Here is a 26,089-nt window from a genome sequence, read left to right as displayed (position 1 = left end):
ATTGTTTCTCGGTCTACGAAAAATGTATTGCCGACCTCCAAGAGTTGATGGAAGAGAGCGCTTCTCAGTCCGTGCCGGTTTCTCCAAACACGCCCGTCCCGGAGTCTGGTGGTTGTCGTCTGCCACCGGTGGACACCGAAATTTTCGCTGGTGACTGTCTTCGGTAGCCCACGTTTAGAGACCTTTTTACTGCGGTATATATTCATAACCCTCGTCTCACCTCGGTGGAGAAATTGTTCCACTACTTTCCAAAACAACTGACGAAGCGCACGCCATTGTTTCCAAAGCCCCGCTCACCAATGAGGGGTACGTCGAAGCCTCACCGACCGCTTCGCGAACCGGCGGTTGTTGGTCAACAGCCAGTTGAAAATTCTTTTCAACATCTAGGCTATCCCCCAAGAGTCCGGAAGCGCACTAAGAGAGCTGCAAGGCACTATACAGAGTTGTCTAATGGCATTAGAGATGACCGCCATTCAGGTCGAAGCCTGGGACTGCCTCCTGGTGTACATGGTTTCCTCGAACCTCCCCAAGCTCACGCTCTCCATGTGGGAGGAATCTATCCACAATAAGGACAAAATTCCAACTTGGAACGAGCTAGACGCGTTTCTGACCGAACGCCATTATCGTACGCTGGAGGCCATCGACGACGTTACGTCTACCAGCTCGGGGCATTTTCCGCCAAAGTTGTCGACTCCGAGGGCCCCAGCGCCCCGGCTTCATTCTTCCGACTTCAGGGTGACATCAACACCCAGAAGGTGTTACCTGTGTTCCAGGGAAAACCACCCCCTGCGAAGATGTCCCCGTTTCCCCAAAATGACCGTAGTCGAGAGATCAAATATCATCCGAAGAAAGCAACTCTGCTTGAATTATTTGGCACAAGGCCATCAGCAGCGGGATTGCCCCAGTGTCCACTCTTGCCTTAAATGCCGCAGACGACATCACACCCGGCTGCATCCCTGAAACTGTTCCAGCCCAGTAACCGCACCGATCCAAAGGATATCCGCGTTCTCCACGCGAATCACTACTCCCAATGCCTTCAATTACTGGGTACCCTACGACATCAAGAGCAGACGTTCCCGAGGTATTTTATCTTACCCATGCCGAGTCTGCAGCGGAATCCATCCTCTTCGAAAATGCAAAAGGTTCCTCAGGCTCAGTGCTGAGAAGAGGCTCAGCGCGGTGTCCAACAATCGCTCCTGTTCGAACTGTTTGGCCCACGAACATTCCCAAAGCAAGTGCCGCATTGGTGCCAATTCGCGTTATTTACTGACCGCTCTTCTAAATGATATATTTTTTCTAGTCCGCTTCGAGAAGATGCCATCGCTTCGCACCACGCGAACGCTCTGATCAGAGGTCCAATCCAACCAATTCCGAGGTTGCCACCGAACTTCATTCGCTACCGACGTCGACGTCTCCTCTAGGATCCTGCGCCTCCCCCCGGCACTCCTCAGCCACTCCACGGCCTTCGTCCACCGCTCCTCAGCTGCACTCCGGTGCGCAGAGGCAATTTCCGCCGCTAGCCAGGACGCCGTGCAGAACCCGGCAGCGTTTATACAGGAAGATTATGTTGCAACCCGAGTGATTGCAAGGGGGGGAGAATGTTCACGTCTTCTGAACCGAGTTTCCAAAGCTTTGCCGCTCTTGCACTCCCGCAAGTCGGCCTTTCGCGCCCATCGGGCTTGTATAAGCGCTCCCGCGCTCCGCTCTTCGATGTTCGCGAACACCCGCTCCCGAGTTCCCGATCTTCGCTCGCTGCTAAGCGAGCTGAGGGACGGATAGTTCGCGCTCCACATCGCGGGCCCGCTCTCGCACTGTTAAGCTTAGCTTATCGGTTGGGAGCGCAGCCCTTATGTTTAAGCTAGTTAGTTCCATGTATGATGCTTAATAAAGCTGAAGCAATTATTCGAGCTCCACGACGCCCCCGACTTATGATTTTAACCACTACGGGTTATATATATTTTGACTGCGTCGCGGGAGCTATTTTCCCGTACAGGATCTGTAGCGGCAGGATCGCCCCCCTCCGAACATTTGGTCCTTCAAGCCGGATACGGATATTCTTCCGTCCTTTCACCAGCAGTTTCCTGTGATTTTTCCGCTAGAGATAAGTATATGCTTGCTTCTGTCTCGTCCTCGCTGCCGGTCTTCAAGAGTGGGCCGAACATTAAATTTGGCTTACCTTGCTGCAAAATGTTTTGTTTTTTCTTCGTGTCAACTCCAAGACGAGTTTTCCTGACACAACGGCAGTTGAGAATTTCATATTTCTCTTCGTCCCCGATCGTGAAGTTTCCCTCCGTGTCCGTTTTGTGTGCACCGCCAGACTTCTCGCCGTTTCTTTCAGTTTTCCCTTGTCCATCCACTGGCCAACGGTCGAGGCCTATGTGCAACCACATACACACACACGCATTCTAAACTTGTGCCCCTATTTCCGTACAGAAAAAAAAAGTTCTCCATGAACAGTGAAATTGTGTTACAAAAAAAGGCATAATTAATATCGGCCAGACGGTGTGCGCTTGTTGCGGGAATTTACCCTGCTCGCCGAACAGTCCGCCGCTGTAACGATAGTTTCGCTAATTTTTGTGCTGTATCCATACACATTTTTTCTGTTTCCGCAATTCAATACAGTCCACTTCTCTACGCTCCACTATGCCAACACAAACCCTACATCTTTACATACCTACATATATATTGGGCAAGCTTCGCGCTATTCTGCGCTGAGCATCGATCTCCACAATTATTTACATACATAAATATAGATTGGGCAAGCTTTGCGCTATTCTGCGCTGAGCATCGATCTCCAAGCTATTACATACATATATACACACGTCCGCATAATGGCATATATATCAAGCAATTATTTGTCTTTTTTTTCGTCTCCTCTTTGTGCCTAGAGCGTGTACAAGCACCTGCACTCGTACATTCCACAGCCGAACAGTGCCAAAATCCGCCATCTAAAACTTTAAAGAAATAAATTTCGTGAACCAAGGATTTAAAATTATCCGAATTTTATTTATCCTATTTTCATTATATCAAAGAAATACCAATTTACATACCTCCCTACATTGGGCAAGCTTCGCGCTATTCTGCGCTGAGCATCGATCTTCACAATCATTACATACATACATATATATATTGGGCAAGTTTCGCACTCTTCTGAGCTGAGCAGCCAAACTCAAACAAGACTGTTTTAATTGTCTTCAATTTAGCCGCCGCAACGGCTGTGTTGTTGTTGCCCTTTAGTTTTTTGGGTCCCTCACTCACCACTGCTTTGCCGACGGCTTATCCTAGTAAGCTCTTCTCCGCGACCAAAAACGGATGTTTGTTTTTAAATTCTACCTTCCCGGTGTTTAAATAATTAAACATCTGCGGCTCATAACTTTAGAAATTAACAAATAGTTCAACATCCAGATCCAAAATTTGAATTTGATTAATTAATTAAAGTTAATTAATTTTTAATTTAATCTTTTCAACTTAGCCGCCGCAACGGCCGTGTTGTTCTTGCCGCTTAGTTATTTTGAGTCCCGCACATATGCACTGCTTTGCCGGCGGCATGACCCACTGAGTTTTTCTCTCGAATAAAGCCAAGGTTTTATTTCGACCATTTCGGATCCGTGATGAATAAATTTGGCAACAATTACTTTCGGCCAATATGTTCCTAAATCCGTATTTAATTTATTACGGTATCCATTCACATTTCGTGACCAATTTTCTGAGCTAAATAAAAGCAAAACCTCCACGTCCGATCTACTTAATACACACCAAAGATTACGTGAAAAATACAAGGATTTTAATTCGCAAATTCACTACTATTAAATACTAGCCCAGCTCCATCGTCAAGGCTCGTTCGGTCGAGTCAATTTGAGGCAAAGATCCACACTCTAGGCGCCCCAGAAACCACCCAGCCCTCTCCTTACACGTGTCAAGTGAGTCGCGACCAGATTTGAGCACTGTGGGAAAAGGTCGAAAGGGATTACGATAGTTGTTCTGAACTTATATCGGCATGCGGTGAGAGTACCACCATCGGGCTAACGCTCCAGTCCAGATATGAGCATTGTTTCTCGGTCTACGAAAAATGTATTGCCGACCTCCAAGAGTTGATGGAAGAGAGCGCTTCTCAGTCCGTGCCGGTTTCTCCAAACACGCCCGTCCCGGAGTCTGCTGGTTGTCGTCTGCCACCGGTGGACACCGAAATTTTCGCTGGTGACTGTCTTCGGTAGCCCACGTTTAGAGACCTTTTTACTGCGGTATATATTCATAACCCTCGTCTCACCTCGGTGGAGAAATTGTTCCACTACTTTCCAAAACAACTGACGAAGCGCACGCCATTGTTTCCAAAGCCCCGCTCACCAATGAGGGGTACGTCGAAGCCTCACCGACCGCTTCGCGAACCGGCGGTTGTTGGTCAACAGCCAGTTGAAAATTCTTTTCAACATCTAGGCTATCCCCCAAGAGTCCGGAAGCGCACTAAGAGAGCTGCAAGGCACTATACAGAGTTGTCTAATGGCATTAGAGATGACCGCCATTCAGGTCGAAGCCTGGGACTGCCTCCTGGTGTACATGGTTTCCTCGAACCTCCCCAAGCTCACGCTCTCCATGTGGGAGGAATCTATCCACAATAAGGACAAAATTCCAACTTGGAACGAGCTAGACGCGTTTCTGACCGAACGCCATTATCGTACGCTGGAGGCCATCGACGACGTTACGTCTACCAGCTCGGGGCATTTTCCGCCAAAGTTGTCGACTCCGAGGGCCCCAGCGCCCCGGCTTCATTCTTCCGACTTCAGGGTGACATCAACACCCAGAAGGTGTTACCTGTGTTCCAGGGAAAACCACCCTCTGCGAAGATGTCCCCGTTTCCCCAAAATGACCGTAGTCGAGAGATCAAATATCATCCGAAGAAAGCAACTCTGCTTGAATTATTTGGCACAAGGCCATCAGCAGCGGGATTGCCCCAGTGTCCACTCTTGCCTTAAATGCCGCAGACGACATCACACCCGGCTGCATCCCTGAAACTGTTCCAGCCCAGTAACCGCACCGATCCAAAGGATATCCGCGTTCTCCACGCGAATCACTACTCCCAATGCCTTCAATTACTGGGTACCCTACGACATCAAGAGCAGACGTTCCCGAGGTATTTTATCTTACCCATGCCGAGTCTGCAGCGGAATCCATCCTCTTCGAAAATGCAAAAGGTTCCTCAGGCTCAGTGCTGAGAAGAGGCTCAGCGCGGTGTCCAACAATCGCTCCTGTTCGAACTGTTTGGCCCACGAACATTCCCAAAGCAAGTGCCGCATTGGTGCCAATTCGCGTTATTTACTGACCGCTCTTCTAAATGATATATTTTTTCTAGTCCGCTTCGAGAAGATGCCATCGCTTCGCACCACGCGAACGCTCTGATCAGAGGTCCAATCCAACCAATTCCGAGGTTGCCACCGAACTTCATTCGCTACCGACGTCGACGTCTCCTCTAGGATCCTGCGCCTCCCCCCGGCACTCCTCAGCCACTCCACGGCCTTCGTCCACCGCTCCTCAGCTGCACTCCGGTGCGCAGAGGCAATTTCCGCCGCTAGCCAGGACGCCGTGCAGAACCCGGCAGCGTTTATACAGGAAGATTATGTTGCAACCCGAGTGATTGCAAGGGGGGGAGAATGTTCACGTCTTCTGAACCGAGTTTCCAAAGCTTTGCCGCTCTTGCACTCCCGCAAGTCGGCCTTTCGCGCCCATCGGGCTTGTATAAGCGCTCCCGCGCTCCGCTCTTCGATGTTCGCGAACACCCGCTCCCGAGTTCCCGATCTTCGCTCGCTGCTAAGCGAGCTGAGGGACGGATAGTTCGCGCTCCACATCGCGGGCCCGCTCTCGCACTGTTAAGCTTAGCTTATCGGTTGGGAGCGCAGCCCTTATGTTTAAGCTAGTTAGTTCCATGTATGATGCTTAATAAAGCTGAAGCAATTATTCGAGCTCCACGACGCCCCCGACTTATGATTTTAACCACTACGGGTTATATATATTTTGACTGCGTCGCGGGAGCTATTTTCCCGTACAGGATCTGTAGCGGCAGGATCGCCCCCCTCCGAACATTTGGTCCTTCAAGCCGGATACGGATATTCTTCCGTCCTTTCACCAGCAGTTTCCTGTGATTTTTCCGCTAGAGATAAGTATATGCTTGCTTCTGTCTCGTCCTCGCTGCCGGTCTTCAAGAGTGGGCCGAACATTAAATTTGGCTTACCTTGCTGCAAAATGTTTTGTTTTTTCTTCGTGTCAACTCCAAGACGAGTTTTCCTGACACAACGGCAGTTGAGAATTTCATATTTCTCTTCGTCCCCGATCGTGAAGTTTCCCTCCGTGTCCGTTTTGTGTGCACCGCCAGACTTCTCGCCGTTTCTTTCAGTTTTCCCTTGTCCATCCACTGGCCAACGGTCGAGGCCTATGTGCAACCACATACACACACACGCATTCTAAACTTGTGCCCCTATTTCCGTACAGAAAAAAAAAGTTCTCCATGAACAGTGAAATTGTGTTACAAAAAAAGGCATAATTAATATCGGCCAGACGGTGTGCGCTTGTTGCGGGAATTTACCCTGCTCGCCGAACAGTCCGCCGCTGTAACGATAGTTTCGCTAATTTTTGTGCTGTATCCATACACATTTTTTCTGTTTCCGCAATTCAATACAGTCCACTTCTCTACGCTCCACTATGCCAATACAAACCCTACATCTTTACATACCTACATATATATTGGGCAAGCTTCGCGCTATTCTGCGCTGAGCATCGATCTCCACAATTATTTACATACATAAATATAGATTGGGCAAGCTTTGCGCTATTCTGCGCTGAGCATCGATCTCCAAGCTATTACATACATATATACACACGTCCGCATAATGGCATATATATCAAGCAATTATTTGTCTTTTTTTTCGTCTCCTCTTTGTGCCTAGAGCGTGTACAAGCACCTGCACTCGTACATTCCACAGCCGAACAGTGCCAAAATCCGCCATCTAAAACTTTAAAGAAATAAATTTCGTGAACCAAGGATTTAAAATTATCCGAATTTTATTTATCCTATTTTCATTATATCAAAGAAATACCAATTTACATACATCCCTACATTGGGCAAGCTTCGCGCTATTCTGCGCTGAGCATCGATCTTCACAATCATTACATACATACATATATATATTGGGCAAGTTTCGCACTCTTCTGAGCTGAGCAGCCAAACTCAAACAAGACTGTTTTAATTGTCTTCAATTTAGCCGCCGCAACGGCTGTGTTGTTGTTGCCCTTTAGTTTTTTGGGTCCCTCACTCACCACTGCTTTGCCGACGGCTTATCCTAGTAAGCTCTTCTCCGCGACCAAAAACGGATGTTTGTTTTTAAATTCTACCTTCCCGGTGTTTAAATAATTAAACATCTGCGGCTCATAACTTTAGAAATTAACAAATAGTTCAACATCCAGATCCAAAATTTGAATTTGATTAATTAATTAAAGTTAATTAATTTTTAATTTAATCTTTTCAACTTAGCCGCCGCAACGGCCGTGTTGTTCTTGCCGCTTAGTTATTTTGAGTCCCGCACATATGCACTGCTTTGCCGGCGGCATGACCCACTGAGTTTTTCTCTCGAATAAAGCCAAGGTTTTATTTCGACCATTTCGGATCCGTGATGAATAAATTTGGCAACAATTACTTTCGGCCAATATGTTCCTAAATCCGTATTTAATTTATTACGGTATCCATTCACATTTCGTGACCAATTTTCTGAGCTAAATAAAAGCAAAACCTCCACGTCCGATCTACTTAATACACACCAAAGATTACGTGAAAAATACAAGGATTTTAATTCGCAAATTCACTACTATTAAATACTAGCCCAGCTCCATCGTCAAGGCTCGTTCGGTCGAGTCAATTTGAGGCAAAGATCCACACTCTAGGCGCCCCAGAAACCACCCAGCCCTCTCCTTACACGTGTCAAGTGAGTCGCGACCAGATTTGAGCACTGTGGGAACAGGTCGAAAGGGATTACGATAGTTGTTCTGAACTTATATCGGCATGCGGTGAGAGTACCACCACCCGGAGTACCACCCGTCCCGGAGTCTGCTGGTTGTCGTCTGCCACCGGTGGACACCGAAATTTTCGCTGGTGACTGTCTTCGGTAGCCCACGTTTAGAGACCTTTTTACTGCGGTATATATTCATAACCCTCGTCTCACCTCGGTGGAGAAATTGTTCCACTACTTTCCAAAACAACTGACGAAGCGCACGCCATTGTTTCCAAAGCCCCGCTCACCAATGAGGGGTACGTCGAAGCCTCACCGACCGCTTCGCGAACCGGCGGTTGTTGGTCAACAGCCAGTTGAAAATTCATTTCAACATCCAGGCTATCCCCCAAGAGTCCGGAAGCGCACTAAGAGAGCTGCAAGGCACTATACAGAGTTGTCTATTGGCATTAGAGATGACCGCCATTCAGGTCGAAGCCTGGGACTGCCTCCTGGTGTACATGGTTTCCTCGAACCTCCCCAAGCTCACGCTCTCCATGTGGGAGGAATCTATCCACAATAAGGACAAAATTCCAACTTGGATCGAGCTAGACGCGTTTCTGACCGAACGCCATTATCGTACGCTGGAGGCCATCGACGACGTTACGTCTACCAGCTCGGGGCATTTTCCGCCAAAGTTGTCGACTCCGAGGGCCCCAGCGGGGCGCTTCATTCTTCCGACTTCAGGGTGACATCAACACCCAGAAGGTGTTACCTGTGTTCCAGGGAAAACCACCCTCTGCGAAGATGTCCCCGTTTCCCCAAAATGACCGTAGTCGAGAGATCAAATATCATCCGAAGAAAGCAACTCTGCTTGAATTATTTGGCACAAGGCCATCAGCAGCGGGATTGCCCCAGTGTCCACTCTTGCCTTAAATGCCGCAGACGACATCACACCCGGCTGCATCCCTGAAACTGTTCCCCCAGTGTTTAGATTGCTCTTGAACTTTCCAGCCCAGTAACCGCACCGATCCAAAGGATATCCGCGTTCTCCACGCGAATCACTACTCCCAATGCCTTCAATTACTGGGTACCCTACGACATCAAGAGCAGACGTTCCCGAGGTATTTTATCTTACCCATGCCGAGTCTGCAGCGGAATCCATCCTCTTCGAAAATGCAAAAGGTTCCTCAGGCTCAGTGCTGAGAAGAGGCTCAGCGCGGTGTCCAACAATCGCTCCTGTTCGAACTGTTTGGCCCACGAACATTCCCAAAGCAAGTGCCGCAGTGGTGCCAATTCGCGTTATTTACTGACCACTCTTCTAAATGATATATTTTTTCTAGTCCGCTTCGAGAAGATGCCATCGCTTCGCACCACGCGAACGCTCTGATCAGAGGTCCAATCCAACCAATTCCGAGGTTACCACCGAACTTCATTCGCTACCGACGTCGACGTCTCCTCTAGGATCCTGCGCCTCTCCCCGGCACTCCTTAGCCACTCCACGGCCTTCGTCCACCGCTCCTCAGCTGCACTCCGGTGCGCAGAGGCAATTTCCGCCGCTAGCCAGGACGCCGTGCAGAACCCGGCAGCGTTTATACAGGAAGATTATGTTGCAACCCGAGTGATTGCAAGGGGGGGAGAATGTTCACGTCTTCTGAACCGAGTTTCCAAAGCTTTGCCGCTCTTGCACTCCCGCAAGTCGGCCTTTCGCGCCCATCGGGCTTGTATAAGCGCTCCCGCGCTCCGCTCTTCGATGTTCGCGAACACCCGCTCCCGAGTTCCCGATCTTCGCTCGCTGCTAAGCGAGCTGAGGGACGGATAGTTCGCGCTCCACATCGCGGGCCCGCTCTCGCACTGTTAAGCTTAGCTTATCGGTTGGGAGCGCAGCCCTTATGTTTAAGCTAGTTAGTTCCATGTATGATGCTTAATAAAGCTGAAGCAATTATTCGAGCTCCACGACGCCCCCGACTTATGATTTTAACCACTACGGGTTATATATATTTTGACTGCGTCGCGGGAGCTATTTTCCCGTACAGGATCTGTACCGGCAGGATCGCCCCCCTCCGAACAAACAGAAAGATTCTTTTAGTTCTGATGAATATTTCCTGAGTTATAAGTATATTTGAAAAGGAGTTTTAGAGTGCTCTATGTTAATTGCTCCTATGTAAAGTGCATTCCAAACTTTAAACGTGTTTTTCTCAAAATGGTGTTTTCAAAGTCGGTGACCAACATTTCTCGAAAAGGGCTAGCCCGCGATTAGTTTCAAATTTTAACACGACCTTCTTAAATATATTTTCTGAAGATTAATCGAAGATTTTTTCTTTCCAATAAATATTATATTTTTTATAAAAAATTATTTTGCTTATTCCTTCGATTAATTACTAGATTTGACATTACTCTAACGAAAAGTGTTTGGTTTTATAATTTCGGATGATCCAGTTTCGACATATAGTGGTCACCGCAAAACGTCTTTTTAAGAGGAGCTCTCGGAGATCAGGTGTAACTCTTTTCAAAATAAATGTTTTTACTAGTTCTAACTCTTACATTTTGGAATCAATAAGTTAAAAAGTTTCATCAGAAAACACTCTGAAAAATTCACTATTGCTTGGCCCTCTAACTGTATGTAACCCCTTTATTGTGACCCGCAAGGGGACAAAATACATGTCATACGGGCACCCCCGCGCAGCGGCACAGCGAGAGTAAGAGAGCGGAAGAGCGTGGGAGATAGAAATTTGACACGTTTAGCTGCGCGCAAACAAAAGCAAAACGAAGAAGGCACAAAAAGGAATAAAAAAGCTTGCACTAGCAGCACAACTTAATTGGGAAATAAAACAAATTAAATACACAAATCAGAATAGCTGCATGCACACGCGAAGTGAATGGGGAGATAATATACACACAATAGAACATTTAATTTAACAACGGTGGTTATTAGCAAACTTTAACACAAATTCAGAGCGCAAGAAAAATCAAATCCGTTCACTTCGAATTTTTCCAGATATATAAATAAATGAATTTTTATGCTTAACTTACTCCAATCTCATTCGCATTCACGCGGCCACTTTGTAGAAGATTTTTATGTCTCGCGGGGCGTCTGCCTTTTGGCCAACTAGCGGCTGGATTCGTTTCCATTAGTTAACCGGGTACCAGTTGAGGCGAAATTGTGGCACGAAGAGTGCGGGTTTCGTCGTCGCTGGAAATCAGAACGAGAACCAAGGTAATAACACAATGGCTGCTGGGAAACCAAGCCACATATCCTTTGCTTCAAGGCGAGGCTCCTCGGGCCAGTTGTCTGAGCGGCTTAAACCTTTCGGGTAACGCACATTACTGCTGGGAAAAACGGGCGTTTATTTGGACTTAAGAGGTGTGGGAAGAATATCGGAACCAAGATCGCCACAACGCAAGCCCTCGATGGACACTGGCCACCATTTGACAAAAATATCGAGATCGGAATCCTGTTTCTTTGGCGTTTTGCCCCGAGAAAAATCGATTAAAAAAAAAAAAAAACAACCACTACACAATATTTTTTTTATTAGGCCAAAGAATTCTCTAAAAGGTCTATAAAATTACAGAGTAGCGCAAAATTCATTTCAAATTTGATTCTATTTTGGATATTAGAGCGACGGTAGCTCAAATCAATAGTGGTTATTTGATAAACATTTCTGCCGAGATTGCTATCTCCCAATATAAGGCGTGTGTCCCACACAAACGATTCTATAAAATTCTTCGATTTAGTGCACTCCCATTGCCCAACATGCTTTGTTACTGCAGGCTGACGTGCTGCGAGGACCGTCGCCACTAGTCTACTCATTTCAGGATTAATGCAAGAAAACTGTGACAAATTTTCATTTGTAGTTTCTAAGGCAAAGTTTTCATAACATTTTGAAATCATTCGAATGGACAGTAGAAAGTCATCTGAATTTTTAAATCCATATTTGTGGGACAACCGAATAGTTTGTGCTTCATTAATATTTCCAATCAGGTAATCTATGGCTAAATGGAGAACCTTTTAAAAAATATTTTTCATTTTGTAATTATATTTTTATTTATTGTTCACCTCGGTAAATATTTCTTTATTATCAACATTCCGGAATAAATCCATTCTGTGACATTTATTTACGAATTTATAGAATGTAAATGAGACCGAGTGTTGTACAATTAGCTCATTTTAAGCTTAGTTAACCATTTTCGAGAATGAAAAAACATTCAAAGACCCGTTTACATCTACTTTTGCGTTCGATTACTTTCGAGAAGAAAAGAAATTTCGGAACAGAAAAGGCTCATGGACCATCAATTCAACGGATGGTTGATGGCAGATGGCACTCTGTACTAACATAGGCTAAAACATTTGTTAGCGGCAAAAATTCTATATACATATTAAAAAAATTTTTAATAAAAAAAATTATTGCGAGAATGGAACTATTTGTCGTGATAGTCGTGAGTACAGTGACCTTAAATACGGTAAAGCAGGCGATAAGACACATTGTCGTAAAAAGTTTATCAAATTATTAGTTATGGTTACAAGATTTATTGACCAAAAGTATATATAACAAGCAAGAAAGCTAATTTTTGCACGCCGACGTTTATGTACCCTTGCAGATTGCACTTCGATCATCAAATTTTACAATATTAATTTTTATATTTGTTAAAAAACAAAACGGAATAATCGTACTTCCGCCTACCTTTGTTATACATATTTATACATACTTACAATTTGTTATTTTCCGCTACATTTACCATTGGCATTTCATAAAATGAATACCGAAATTCTTGAATAATATAAAATGTTTTTTAATTGTATTAATTTCTCGATTGTTCCCATAGCAGCTATATGATAATGCCGTCTGATTTTTATAAAATTTTAAACAAAATTGTAGAATTATAAAAATGGCTGTATCTCAATTGTGATTAAACTCTGTTGAAAACTGAAAAAAAAATTCCGATCGTTCCTATGGCGCCTATTTCGTATAGTCATCCAACCCGGCCCGATGCGACTTTCCAGTGAGTATGTATAAAAAACTAACGACAAAGTTTCATTCACATAGCTTCAAAACTGACAGACTAGTTTGCGTTGACGCTGACCAAGAATATATATATGTATGTATATAGTGTATATGGTCATAAATGACTCATTCACTGCGTTGCAAACTTCTAATTTTGATTATCTACCTTATGTGTTTCTTAATAAAAGACAGGCCTTGGGCGGCTTTACAACGGCACTCCTCTCATCTCTCTTCTCCTAATTTTCTGATAATTTCAGAGTGAATTAGTCAGCTGGGATCATCGTCTAGTGTGCGCGCTTTTATAAAAACAGAAAATTTGATTTTCCTTGTGATATAAGTTCAGATTTCAGCCGCCACCCACTGTAACCTAATACTAATTATGACTAATTACATCAAGCTTATTATTGAAGGAATAAGGAACATGAGATTAAAAGCAAATCAATTTTTTACCTATGACTAGCTATAAAAACACTTGATCTGCAGGACTTAACTTACATATACATATCTATACTAAACAGCTAAGGGGCGCAACATTTATTTTATTATATTTTATTACTGCATAAACCGGACCGGCAGGTCACTGTCATCTCTTTCCCCCTCTCTCTTTGAAACTCCCATTAATAGTTTGGAAGTTAATCCAAGCCGCACACCGATAGATAGATAGCCTAGAAAATATAGCAGCGAGTGCTGCTGAAATTTTTATTTTTTTTTTTGGCGTATACCCTTTTTTGGGGTCATTTGCTCCTACTACTAATATTGAAACTGCGTGACTTTCTTTTCAATTTAAGTAATTTTTCGTTGTGGTTATCATAAAAAAAAAATATTTAAATAACAATAATTTATTAAAGTAAATGTCCTGGACAAGTCTTTAAAATGCAAAGGCGAAGGAAAGCCGACATCAGGCCAAGACATTAAGGCTCCGCCAAGGAGAAAGCAAGTATCACTCCTTAATCTAAACGCACAGGTGGCGCTTTTGAGGGCCACAGAAGAAAATAAAATCAAACAGCTCAGTCATTAATAAAGGGTCTATAGAGCAAGATAGTCGAAATGAGACAAAAACTGATCCTCGGGGCGCCGAAGACAATGTCAAATTCCTTGCAGAGATCGCGAAATATGTAGCATACAAAAACCGGGCGGAGTTCCAGTTCTCTCAGACAAAGCGTAATCGCTCAAGGGGGCGAAGGACGCACAAGGCCAAGAGCAACAACCTTTGTCAGCAAGGCGAAAAAGTTCAGTGAGGTGGCCAGAATCAGTCTGGTGGGCTAACTTTACGACGACGGTCGTCCACTGTCGGAAAGGTGGAAGGATATTGAGAACAAATTGGTTACACTGATAACCGATCACATTCCCTTCTTAGACATCTCAGATGATAAGGTGCGACGGTAGGTTTTCCCGTAGCTTCTTGGCGGACTGTGTGCGTAGGATTACCGAAACTTCGGCTGACCTTAAGATTAATTTAACGACGAGAAATCCCATGACACAAATCCAACAAACATCGCTGCCGATGTCCCTCTCAGGGAGATGGATATCGACATCGGTCGGATACATTATCCTTGGACCAGGGACGAACAAGTCACTGGACTAAGAATCTCAGGATAAAAATTACTCTGCACCAAATCGAATAGTAGGTCAAGAGCCAAGTGACGTGGTCTTCTACCGAGCCAATCCCCAATCCCAAGTCGGTAGATCGGTTTGTTGAAACTGATTTACTGGCGCGAACGGAGTGGATCAATTCCTTAAACCTGGCCTTTGATTCCTCACAGACTTCGCTAGAAAAATTTGATTTTGCGGAGATAGCGAGCGACCATTGCATCAAATTCTTCACAACGTTCATGGATGTGAAGGCGAAAATAAATCGAGGTTTAGCGGCTCGTCTCAAGTCGCAATTGCCGGCTGCAACCGATGCAAATTCAACATCCATCGACATTATTAATTATCCGGATCTTTCTTTCCGATCTTGGAAGCCTCGGCTGCCAATTCTGGAGATAGCTCGGTTCCATAGATCCTATTCTAATTGGCCGGATTTTATTGCGACGTTCACGACGGTCATCGGAAATGATGAGGAGCTAAGCGATATTGAAAAATTACAATATCTAAGTTCAAGTTTAGGCGGCGTGGCTCTGGAGTCCATACTTTCGCTTGAGCCCTCGAATGCCAATTATAAAAGGCTTTGAATTTACTCACCAATCGATTTGATAATAAAGTTCTTTTCAAGTATACGTATTTGGGTTATTTGGGTTAAAAGGTGTCAAGAAGGGATCGGACAAGGCTCTTCGGGAGCTAAGCGATTGCATAAATTCGCATTTACGAAAAATGGGAAGGGGATTTGTCCACCAACGAGCTATCTACTTGGGAGTCTATTGAGTCATTCTTGCCGAGGAGGTGTAAGATGATGGAAAATTTGGATCAAGCCTTGGCGAGGGATCTTTATTTGCCAAAATGCTCTCGATTTTTAAATTTGAGTCCGAATCTTCCATTAGAGAAGCAAAAAAGTTGCACCTGTGCTTCGACTGTTTGCGCTAGGGGCATAGTTTGCATGCAATGCTCACTTGCTTATGACGTCACAGCAATACTTAGCGGCTAGCGCTTGCATTGGGGGACAAATTATTTAAGTTATCTAACTATAATTACCACTTATTTTAATTTAATTTTGTTTGTCTGACAATATATTTCCCAAAAGGCATTTTTGACCGACCAGAAATTATTATTGCATTCCATATTGTATTAAAACATTTTTATTTGTTTCAGTACATTTGCATATTTTAAAAATTATAATAATTAGAAACTAATTGTATAATTAATTAATTTGTTGTAAACTAGAAAATAATAGATTTATGGTAAATTTATGACATTATTTTTTAACTATGAACAGAACGTACTCACATACATACTTATGTGTGTATGCAATCGTCTTCTGTTGAGGTAGGCTCTCAAAGTTGACCAAATGCGTGTTAGGTGCCTGCATGTATACAGTATGTCAAGAAACTGTTTACACACTGAAAATTTAAAATATTTTTTGAATTTGCATGCAAATATAACGCTTTTAGTAAGATTTTTAATTATTTTTTTTCAATGGATATCTATTTATTGGATAATTCTTAATGATAATATTCAAAAACATAAACAAAACAATTTAAGATTTAACAAAAAATTAATAAAAAATAACTTTTCACATTTTTGACACTGTCGAAAAACTCTTTACACAATATACAAAACGTACAGCTAAAATGATATATTTAAAAACTTAAACAATAATTTATTAATTTTAGTACTTTGTGTGCTTCCCCTTAGCATTTACTACATGCTGGATGCGTTTTTTCATGGAAATGATTAGATTTTCCAAGAGAATTCCAATGGAATTCTCTGCCACTCTTCCAGCACTGCAGTTTTGAGGTCTGCTCGATTTCTCGGTTCCCTTTTAGCCACCTTTTTCTTTAAATGAACCCACAAATTTTCAATGGTGTTCATGTCAGGGCTCTGAGGAGGTGTATCTATAACCTTTTGGCAGTTTTACAGGAGCCATGGCCGCAAAGTTTGTTCCTTATGTTTGGGGTCATTATCTTGGTAAAATTTGAATTTCGGCTTTTCTTCGTCCATTAAGCCAAATTTTTTAGCGCTCTGCCTCAAATTTGATTGGAGTATGGAGAGATACTGCTTAGCATTCATTGTGCGTTCTATGAATGCGAGCTCCCTGACTCCCTTGCTGCTTATACACCCCCAAACCATAACCGATAATTTGCCAAATTTTACGGTAGGCACAATGTTGCGCTGGTTTAATGTGATTAACGGCTTACCAAACTCTGGAAGGACAATCGTTGTAATACAGCATAATTTAAGTTTCGTCTCAAAAGATGACGTTATCCCAGTAATTTTCCGGCTTGCTGATCATCTTCAAAGCGAAAAAATACCGCTACTGAATGTTCAGCGGTTTCTTTCGCGGAACTCTTGATAAGTATTTGTTCCGTAGAATCAATTGGCGCACGGTTTCGTGCGAAACGACTACGCCACATTCTTCCTCCAACTCCTTGGCAAGGGTTCTGGTCCAGATTTGGGGGTTATGACGCACCTTACGCGTGATAAGGCTTTCTGCCCGTTTGTCTATCTTCAACTTCCTACCTCCTCCAGACTTTTCTTCCAGCTTTCCTTCAATTTTAGCCCGATTTAAAACATTGTAAATAGTTTTCCGGGATACCCGAAACATGTCGACCAACTCCGCTGCAGATTTTCCAAGTTGGTGGTTAAAATAAGCCAACTTGACCACGTCAAAGGTCAATCTAGCTCCAGGCATTTTTAAAAATTGATATTGTCGCTTTTTGGTGTGTGCTTTGCACATTTCACAATAAAATGAAAAGACTGCATCCATGTCGATGCGAGCAAAAGCATAGGTAACAAATACTGTTTGTCTTGGAATGAAGACGAAAGACTTATTGCGCAAAGTATAAATTTGTATTCTGCCAAGGCCTATAGTTTTATGAGAGATGACCTTAAATTAAATCTGCCGACAAAATCGTCGCTAATGAGATGGGCTCCGGTTCGGCACATGGTTCCGGGACTTAATGAAAATTTTGTAAGTATTGTTGTGACGTCATAAGCAAGTGAGCCGCCACTTCGGCCCACTGGCTGTGGCCGTCCGAAACCTATGAAAAAGACTCTGCGAACAGAAATTTGCACACGCATACAAACGTGTGAGCGCTTGTACACATATACGCATATACAAAGAAACGAGAGCACAGCGCAAAGAACCGCACCCCTGCTCATCCTTCCATGGTCGATCTGCCACTGAAAAGTGAATTCTTGTTGTGCTCGGTTTCGAACGAATGCTTCGAACTCAAAAAAGCCGAAGGCACTCTGGGGTTCTAAACATATCGTTCGAGTGCTCTGGGGTTTCAGGCTGAGCCGTTTTTGTGATAGTACTTTTTGGTACTGTTTGACTTCTCTATGTATTTCTTGCTTAGTGATATTAATCAAGACCCATCTGTACCATCCACTTCAGTCTTATCACTATCATCTGATCCACTTTTAAACTCTCAGCCGTCAAAATCATCTTCATCAACATTAGTATCATGTTCACATTAATAATCACAACCTGATCACCATTCATTAAACCCTCCACCAAAACCCACAAATATTCTGCCCGTTGATTACGTGTTGCTTTCAACCGCTTTTATATATGTTAGAAATAGGACTGGATAATTTATGCCTTGCCGATCAATCTTAGACTTGGCGTCTCGCCTAGCAAACCACTTAAATTTGAATCATCGAATGTCGATACACTAATCTCTGGGACTGGTGAATCTTCCTTAATTTCTGATAAGGCAGTCAACATTCTAGCGCAATCCGTGCCTCATTCTCCGCGGTCGTGACTCATTGTATAACCGATCAAAACGAATAGATCTTTCAATTGGTGCTGACCTCTTTTCGAACTAATTGCTACGGGATAAATTCATTTAGATATCGCGTTGCCAAAACATCAGAACACCAAACTTGGTTGGATCGTGTTTGGAGAGCTGCCGAGTGCGTCAACTCATAAGTCTATCTTAGCTGCCATCGTAAAGGATCCTAGTAATCAGTCTGATGATGACACACTTCCTTGAGTAGTACAGCTATTTTGGGAAATCGGACTTCAGTTCGTCAGAACCAGTATTGTTGCTTGAAGACTTGCGATGCGAGCAGATTTTCAAAGAAAGTTGCGTTAGGATTGAAAATGGGCAGTACTCTGTTAGGCTCGTCGCCGCTTCAAGAGCTTGGAGGCTTAATTGAATAGGAACCTAGCGTTGAAGGCTCAATAATCTGAATTTTTACGGAAATATATGGAGCTAGAGCACATGTCTCTTATAACAAGGGCAGCATCGGTACCACATGAATGACTTACTTCTTGCAGGGCCACAATTCAAAAAAAAAACTTCAACCTGCTTCGCTTTCGATTTTTTAAAGTTGCCCTTTGTAGATTTATCTGCAAGATGTACCGCTGCGTGCGTGTTTAGCATCCTGATGACTTTTTGCAGTGTATCGTTTGGCGAGAGAACTCCACGGACGAGCTGAGTTTTTTTAAGTTAAACACAGTGACTTATGGAACCAAGCCAGCTGCCTTCTTGCCTATAAGAGTCATGCATCAGCTCTCTTATGATGAGGAGGAATCATTTCCGGTTGAAGCCAAAATTGTTCGTAGAGATCTTTATGTGAATGATTAAATTTCGCCAAGGCCTCGGGATTGGCCTGGGATCAGGCGACTTCAAAGCTCGTCGAATTGGCCCCTCCCTGCTGGAGATAGTAAAGGATCTTCCAGAGCGTCGTTCCGCAACTCTAATTGGAGCCGTTTGCATTAACGTTTAATCGATCTGCAAATTCATCAACATTTTCTATAAGTTACAAAGCATATTTGGTTACATTTAGCGTCCCAGCATATTACTTGGGAACTGAACTTTTTTTGAGAAGCAATCAACAGGTTCCTTAGCCAGGACAAGCCGTTTTCACAGGAAAGCAAACTTATTTCACTGAGGCCAATACTCGGTTTCGATGGATTACTTCGCGATATTGTTACCCAAGGATCATGCAGTCACAAGGGCAATTATCGTTTATTTTCTTAAGAAATATATATATATAGGTATTGGCCAATTGGAGGCCGCAAATTCGTGGCTACCGTCATCAACAAATGTGTCCGATGTTTTCAAATGGAGCCAGTGACTTGGGAGTACGTCATGGGTAGCCTGCAGCCTTATCTTTTTTTTCATGCCACAGGAATGGACTATTGTAGGCCATTCTATCATAAAGCAGGAATAATGCACCCCACAAGTGCTATATCGCCGTGTTTGTCCGTTTCTTCACGAAAGCGGACCACATGAAAATCGTCGAGGACCTTACAACGGATTCCTTTATCGCAGCTCTGAGAAGGTTTATTAGGCTTAGAGGCAGTCCACGTACCATTTGGAGTGATAATGCAATAAATTTTATCGGTGCCAAACCAAAGGCACTATTTTTGAGTGAGCAACACACGGCATTAATATCTTCCGCCTGTTTGGCTGATGGGATCGATTTGAAGTTCATCCCTCCATGTGCCTCTCACTTCGAAGGTTTATGGGAGGCGGCCAAGAGTCGTGGAGCAGCGAGTACTTGTCCCTACTAAAAGAAAGGAGGCGCTTCGAAACATAGTGTAAAATGAAACAACATTCCATCGATGAAATGGCAGCTTGAGCGTATTGAGGAAATCATTCCTAGCAGGAACGGCGTCCTCAGAATGGACCGTACTGCTACGGGTCTGATCAAGAGGGCAGTCGCCAAGCTAGCCGTTCTGCCCCACGATGCCGATACAAACTGCTCGCAACTAATTATGAGCGCATAGGTGTTCCGCTACACCTGCTGTGCTCTTAGGCGTTCTCTTCCCTATTAATTGCTCTCTCTCTTCTTCTTCTGCTGCCTTATCTGTTCAGTAGAACTACATTGTAAGCTAATATAGTTGAAATCAAGCGTCCGATCGGCAGTTGCAGCTCCGACGAGATTAAAACAAGAAAATAATTGCGGCATATAATCGACCTATTCGTGCGTCAATTGTTATTGCTCAAGGGTGGCAAATTCGTTTTCATCCTTACAAACAGTTACAATATGTAATATACCGTCAAATTTTCCAATACAAGGACTTTCAATTTTGTTTAATCTCACCTTACAGAGAAGCATCAAAATTTTGACGAACATAAGAATGGACTATATGACCTCGGAGATTAATGGGATGGTTGGCTAGGAAGGTGTACGAAGGTGCCAAGAAATATGCTACATTGGAATATTTATAAAAAAAGAATGACTTTTTTCCCCAATCGAGTTAACGAAGTCAATGTAAACAAGGGAGGGGCAATCATTATTCATTTTCATTCAAAATGTTTAAATTTAGTAATAAAATTTTTAAATCTAACGTTTTGTAAAAAATTCATCGAAAAAAAAAAGAAAATGTATTGTAGCTGGCGCTATCCTGATGACGCAGTTACTGTATACAAATAAATGCTACTTTAGTTTTTAATTTAATAAAACTATATACAAAGTCCAAATTTATTTATTAATATGTTTTTATTTAGAGAATAGAGAAAATATTTGTCTTCAAAGAAGAATACTAAGGGGGAGCAGAATTATTTTTTTAATTGCTAGTCAAATTTGACAAGGTCCTGACTTTCCAACTCTGCAAAATACCCTTCTTTATTGACTTTTCTCGGTCAGATACAAATCGTCTATTCCGAAACAAGTTGAAAATAGTTTTAGTCACATAAAGCGTCGTTTTCGATGCGACTTAATAAACGTCGTCTTAGGTGGCCTTAAATGACGTCCTTATAGTATGGCCAAAGGGTGAATCTGCGAAACTTGCTTCATTTGTAGATGAGCTAAAGACTATAAATTCGGAAGTATATCAGGTTCTTGAAAAGGCAGTATTTAAATAGATAAAGTGGTTTTCAAACTCAACTGAGGTCACTGCATCTGAGAGCACAGTTAAATGGAAACAATCTCAGGTTCAGAGTCAACTTAAGTTTTAGGAATGTCGTGGTTGCCGAGCGAATATTCCTTTAAGATTAAAATCAACACTGTCATGGGTCTCCGAGAAAAACGGAACATACTATCGGAGATATAGCAGCTGTTTAACTTCCCGGCAGATACTTTGGCATAATATTTTATTTTATTTTATTTATTTTTTTTTTTTTGCGTTGATGCACTACGGTCAGTACACGTGCCTGTTTAGGTTCGGTGTTAGTTGGCGCGATGGAAAATATAGGACAGAATACGAGGAAATTGACTACCGACGTGCTGCCAGGTTGTTAGCTTGCATGTTTACTAAGTGTGTAAGTATTAAAGATTATAATTTGGAAAGGGTATCTACGTTAGAGATTAGTGTGTACAAATCTTTATAATTTGCACATAACACTCTAAAAGGTTCATGCAGTTCAAAGGAGCTTTAACAGTGGCGCAACACTAATGGGATATAGGATCTAGTAGTTCTACATGGTACATGGAAATTATGCTGACTTAACAAGTCAGCACTTTCCACATCACCATGTATAAGGTTAAAAATAAAGGTTATCCCTAGCATTGTTCTACGATTGGCTAAGGACGGCAAGTTTATTAATAGGAGTCTACTAGAGTAGGAAGGTAATCTTTAGTTTGCATCCCAATTTAAACCGCGTAGAGCGAAAAGTAAAAAGTTCTTTTGAACCGACTCAATGCGTTTACTATGGACGCCGTACTGAGGGCTCCAAACGCAGCATCCATATTCTAGGATAGGACGAACTAAGGAAGTATATAAGGATTTAGTAACATAGGGGTCATTGAATTCCTTCGACCACCGATTAATAAATCCAAGCACACCCCTGGCTCTATTTACCATACACGAAATATGATCAATAAAGTCAAGTTTTGGGTCCAAGCGGACGTGTAAGTAGCAAGCGCAGGAACGACACGAGAGAGTGTCATTAGATTGCATTTCGAGCCATTTAAGTTGAATAAGTTTACACGGCATCAAGTTTGAAAATTATTGAGATCTGTTTGTAAATCCGACTGGCAGGCAACGTCATTGTATTGCACACAAAGCTTGACGTCATCCGCGTACATAAGTACTCTGGAGTTAGTCAAGACTTTGGGCAGGTCATTTAAAAATCACGTAAACAATAAGGGTCCCAAATGGCTTCCTTGCAGGATGCCAGATGTAACCCTTAGAAAATAAGATAATTTATTTTTAAAGATGACCTTTTGCATCCTGCCATTCAAATAACTTGAGATCCAAATAAGAATATCACTTGGAAAACCCATTGAATCGAGTTTTCTAACGAGGAGAGAATGATTAACAGAGTCAAATGCTTTACTGAAATCAGTATAGATTACATCTGTCTGACAATTATTATGGAAGCCCTTTATAATATAGGAAGAGAGCTCCAAAAGATTTGTTGTTGTTGATCTTCGCTTCATAAAACCATGTTGACATGGAGATATAACCGATCTACAAAGGTGCTGTAAGTGAGGGGTGATAATGTTTTCAAATAATTTAGGGATGGCCGACAACTTAGAGATTCCTCTATAATTGCTGGCATCCAATTTGCTACCTTTTTTGGGGAGAGGAATAATAAACGATTATTTCCAAATAATGAGAAAGTGGAAGGTTTCCAAGGACAAGGTAAACAATTTCAGAAGGGGATAGCACAGGGCGTCGGCACAATACCTGAGCACACAGACAGAAATTCCGTCGGGACCTGGCGAATAAACTGGCTTGACACGATGAAGATCTAAAAGGAGAGAGCTTTCGTTTAGGCTAGGACAGAAAATTAAGTTCGATTTGGGTATGTCGTAGGAATAAGTCTGGTGTAAATACGAAGAGCTAGAATAGGTTGTTTGAAAAAACTGCGAAAATAGATCGGCTATTGCCTGATCATTATTTGCGGTAGTATTTTCAAATGAAAGCGAGGAAGGATTTGTTTTAGGCTTACGTTTCGTGTTAACGAAATTATAAAACTGTTTTGGGTCCTGTGAGAACTGGGCCCTACAACGAGTTAAATAGTTTTTATAACACTGCGCGTTCAGCACGGTAAAGTTTGACCGAGCTGATAAATAAAATGAAAGGGCAGATTGAGAACCGGTGATTTTAAATTTAGCATACAGTTTAGATTTTTTATTTTTAAGTCGGCTCAACTCTTTAGTAAACCACGTCGGTTTATTCGAGCTTGGCGGATAATATAACGGAACACATTCAGTAAAAAATGAATTCATGGCACTGTAAAAAATATCAACGGCAACTGCCATGTCAGTGCACATGTATAGATCAGACCAATTGAACTCGTTTATAAAATTATTCAGCCGTTCAAAGTCCGTTTTTCGAAAACATAGGACTTTATTGGCTGGACGGTCAGAAATATTCTGTACGTCACACCCAATATCAAGAGTCACATCGAAAGTTGGATGATAGGGATCTTCGGGCTGCGTCAGATGCGCCACCCTTGCTAAACTGACTCTCGCAGGATCAGAGACGAAGCAAAGATCAAGCAAGCGCTGTATGGAATTTCGAACATGGTTGACTTGAGACAGCGAAATGTCAAACAAGCCAGCGATAAAGTCATGTTGTGTAGGTGTATGGAGAGTATTGGTGGAATTATTTGAGCACCAAATAGCACCAGGGATATTAAAATCTCCTAGAACTACCAACTGGTCTCTATCCAAAAGTCTACTGGAAACCATCTGAATAGCGGAAAGGTGATTCCAATAAATAGGAAGTTCCGACAGATAGCTTCACACAGAGGAATTCAACATCGTTACATTCCTCGAAGGTAAATAATTCTGACGAGAGTGAAGAGTCCACCGCTATAAGAACTCCACCCCCGCGTCTGATAGGGCGATCTAGCTGGAAAAACTTCGGAGCTCAGAATCTCCGGCTTTAACCAGGTTTCTGTGAACACAATAACCTGAGATGCAAACGAATACAAGTTAGGAAGCTTACTACGTAAGCCTCTTGCATTCTGATAGGAAATACCTAGGGAGTGGGTTAGTTTTTTGGATCGGGATTGGAAGACGTAGAAGGCGCAGTGGTATGATCAGGCCTGGGAAGAGTTATTCCTTCAGGCCGCTTTTTCTATTTTTTCGCTTCGAACTCCTTAACAACGATGTACTCTGGCCAAAAGTTGGGAGAGCAAATAGTGTTAAAGAGCTCGTTAGGGACATTTGTTTTGAAAGATGAAATGTCCCTTGCGTAAGAAAATTTGAACTTTTCCACCTTTATCTTAATTTTTTCGGCTCTGGTTTTGCCTTGTATAAAGGCGAGAACATCTTCCGATGTTTGGTCAGGGGAGAGCAGCGAGACAAAAATATGTCTCGTTGGTGGAACAGCTATAAGGGCTTTTGGCAAGGCAGATTGGTTATCTGCCGTGCCATTGTCGGCCGGTATTTCTGGCCTAACACCCTGGGCAGATATATTTTAACGGGACTTTGAGGGGTCAATATTTGCGACCCCCCAGGGCATAAAACAGAAATCACCGGCGGTACGGGCACTCCCGCTGCACATTCGGATACCGAATCTTTTCTAGCGCTCGATCTCAGCACTCTTGGAATTAATGCTGAGGTCGAGGGCTGTGCCGAGGGAGGCTGCTGCTGAGAGCCCGTTGCAGGTATTTGGGGTCCGTCTACATGCTGCCCATCAGTAGCAGTTTTTTTGCGCCTAGGAGACTCATTTAATAGCGTAAGGTTATTAAATTGGGTGTCCAACGCCAAGAACATATCAAGAGTTTTACGAAAACTCGTTAAAATGCCCTTAAAACCGCTTTTGGTTTGCCGCATGAAAGACATCATCTCCCTTTCTATACGCGACAGGCCTCACAACAGAAACGCAGGCCGATGTTTTTTTTACATCGTCCACCGTCCGAGCTGCAACTCCAATACACTTGGCGTGCATGACGTTGTCGCACAGCCAGCAGCCGATTGTAAGGTCACCTGCAGCAATTGCCTTTTTGCAGGTTTTGACGAAACAGACAATATTTCCGGACATTATATGGACTTACCACTGTACTTGTACTTTGAAAAAATAACAACAGAGCTATTAAGAAAGAAGTGAAGAGTCTCAGCGAGAGCGAGAGAGCGGGAGAGCGAATGAGATCAGATGAGATAAGAAGTGCAGCGGCACAGCTAAAGCGAGAGAGTGAGAGAGCGTGGGAGATAGATAGATAAAACGTTTAGCTGTTGCGACGGCGCAAACAAAAGCTAGACGAAGAAGGCACAAAAAGGAATGCAAAATATGCAAAAGTTAACACTAGCAGCACAACTTAATTGGGAAATTAAACCAATTATAAAGACAAATCAAAATAGCTGCATGCACACGCGAAGTGGACGGGAAGTATTTAACACAAAATAGAACATTTAAGTTAACCACGGTGGTTATTTTGAAATTTTAACACAAAACGAGAGCGCAAGAAAATAACACGTCCGTTCACTTGGAAAGATGAAATGATCAATCCTAATTTCCTAATCGAACGGGTCCTAATAATACTGTTCGGATTCTGAAGCTAATTTTCAAACTTCAGAGTTGCTAAGTGTTACCGCCACACCTGACTGTTCGTTTATATATACGTTCCGCTTCATAAGAAAATACAAAGACAAGAGTATAGTTTT

At 43.0% G+C, this 26,089-nt stretch overlaps 1 protein-coding gene and 1 pseudogene across 2 annotated transcripts; one reads left to right on the top strand and one right to left on the bottom strand.

Moving 5' to 3' along the window:
- Window positions 1-11,484: 11,484 nt before the first annotated feature.
- On the bottom strand, window positions 11,485-12,900 carry LOC110188783 (uncharacterized). Of its 2 annotated transcripts, none has more exons than XM_020958629.2 (2): window positions 12,028-12,900; window positions 11,485-11,976 (listed from the first exon to the last, which is right to left on the bottom strand). In XM_020958629.2, the coding sequence occupies exons 1-2, from the start codon at window positions 12,070-12,072 to the stop codon at window positions 11,503-11,505; spliced, it is 519 nt and encodes a 172-aa protein (XP_020814288.1). In that variant the 5' UTR covers window positions 12,073-12,900; the 3' UTR covers window positions 11,485-11,502. The 2 variants fall into 2 exon arrangements, with proteins under 2 accessions (XP_020814288.1, XP_020814289.1); XM_020958630.2 differs by having other exon boundaries at window positions 11,485-11,963; window positions 12,028-12,220.
- Window positions 12,901-14,494: 1,594 nt separating this feature from the next.
- LOC147643168 (uncharacterized) lies at window positions 14,495-20,312 on the top strand (annotated as a pseudogene).
- Window positions 20,313-26,089: the final 5,777 nt, after the last annotated feature.

The sequence above is a fragment of the Drosophila serrata genome, unplaced genomic scaffold, assembly GCF_035046125.1.
Source record: "Drosophila serrata isolate PLE 108 unplaced genomic scaffold, ASM3504612v1 contig_280, whole genome shotgun sequence".
Lineage (NCBI taxonomy): Eukaryota > Metazoa > Arthropoda > Insecta > Diptera > Drosophilidae > Drosophila > Drosophila serrata.
The sequence above is the reverse complement of the archived record's forward strand: the minus strand, read 5'-3'. Positions and strand labels throughout refer to the sequence as shown.

Excerpts from the sequence above, each read along its gene's own strand:
- LOC110188783 (XM_020958629.2), bottom strand. The coding sequence starts at position 12,072 with ATGGATTTATTCCGGAATGTTGATAATAAAGAAATATTTACCGAG. Across the intron at positions 11,977-12,027 it reads ATAAAGAAATATTTACCGAG|GTTCTCCATTTAGCCATAGA; the intron begins GTGAACAATAAA and ends ATTTTTTAAAAG.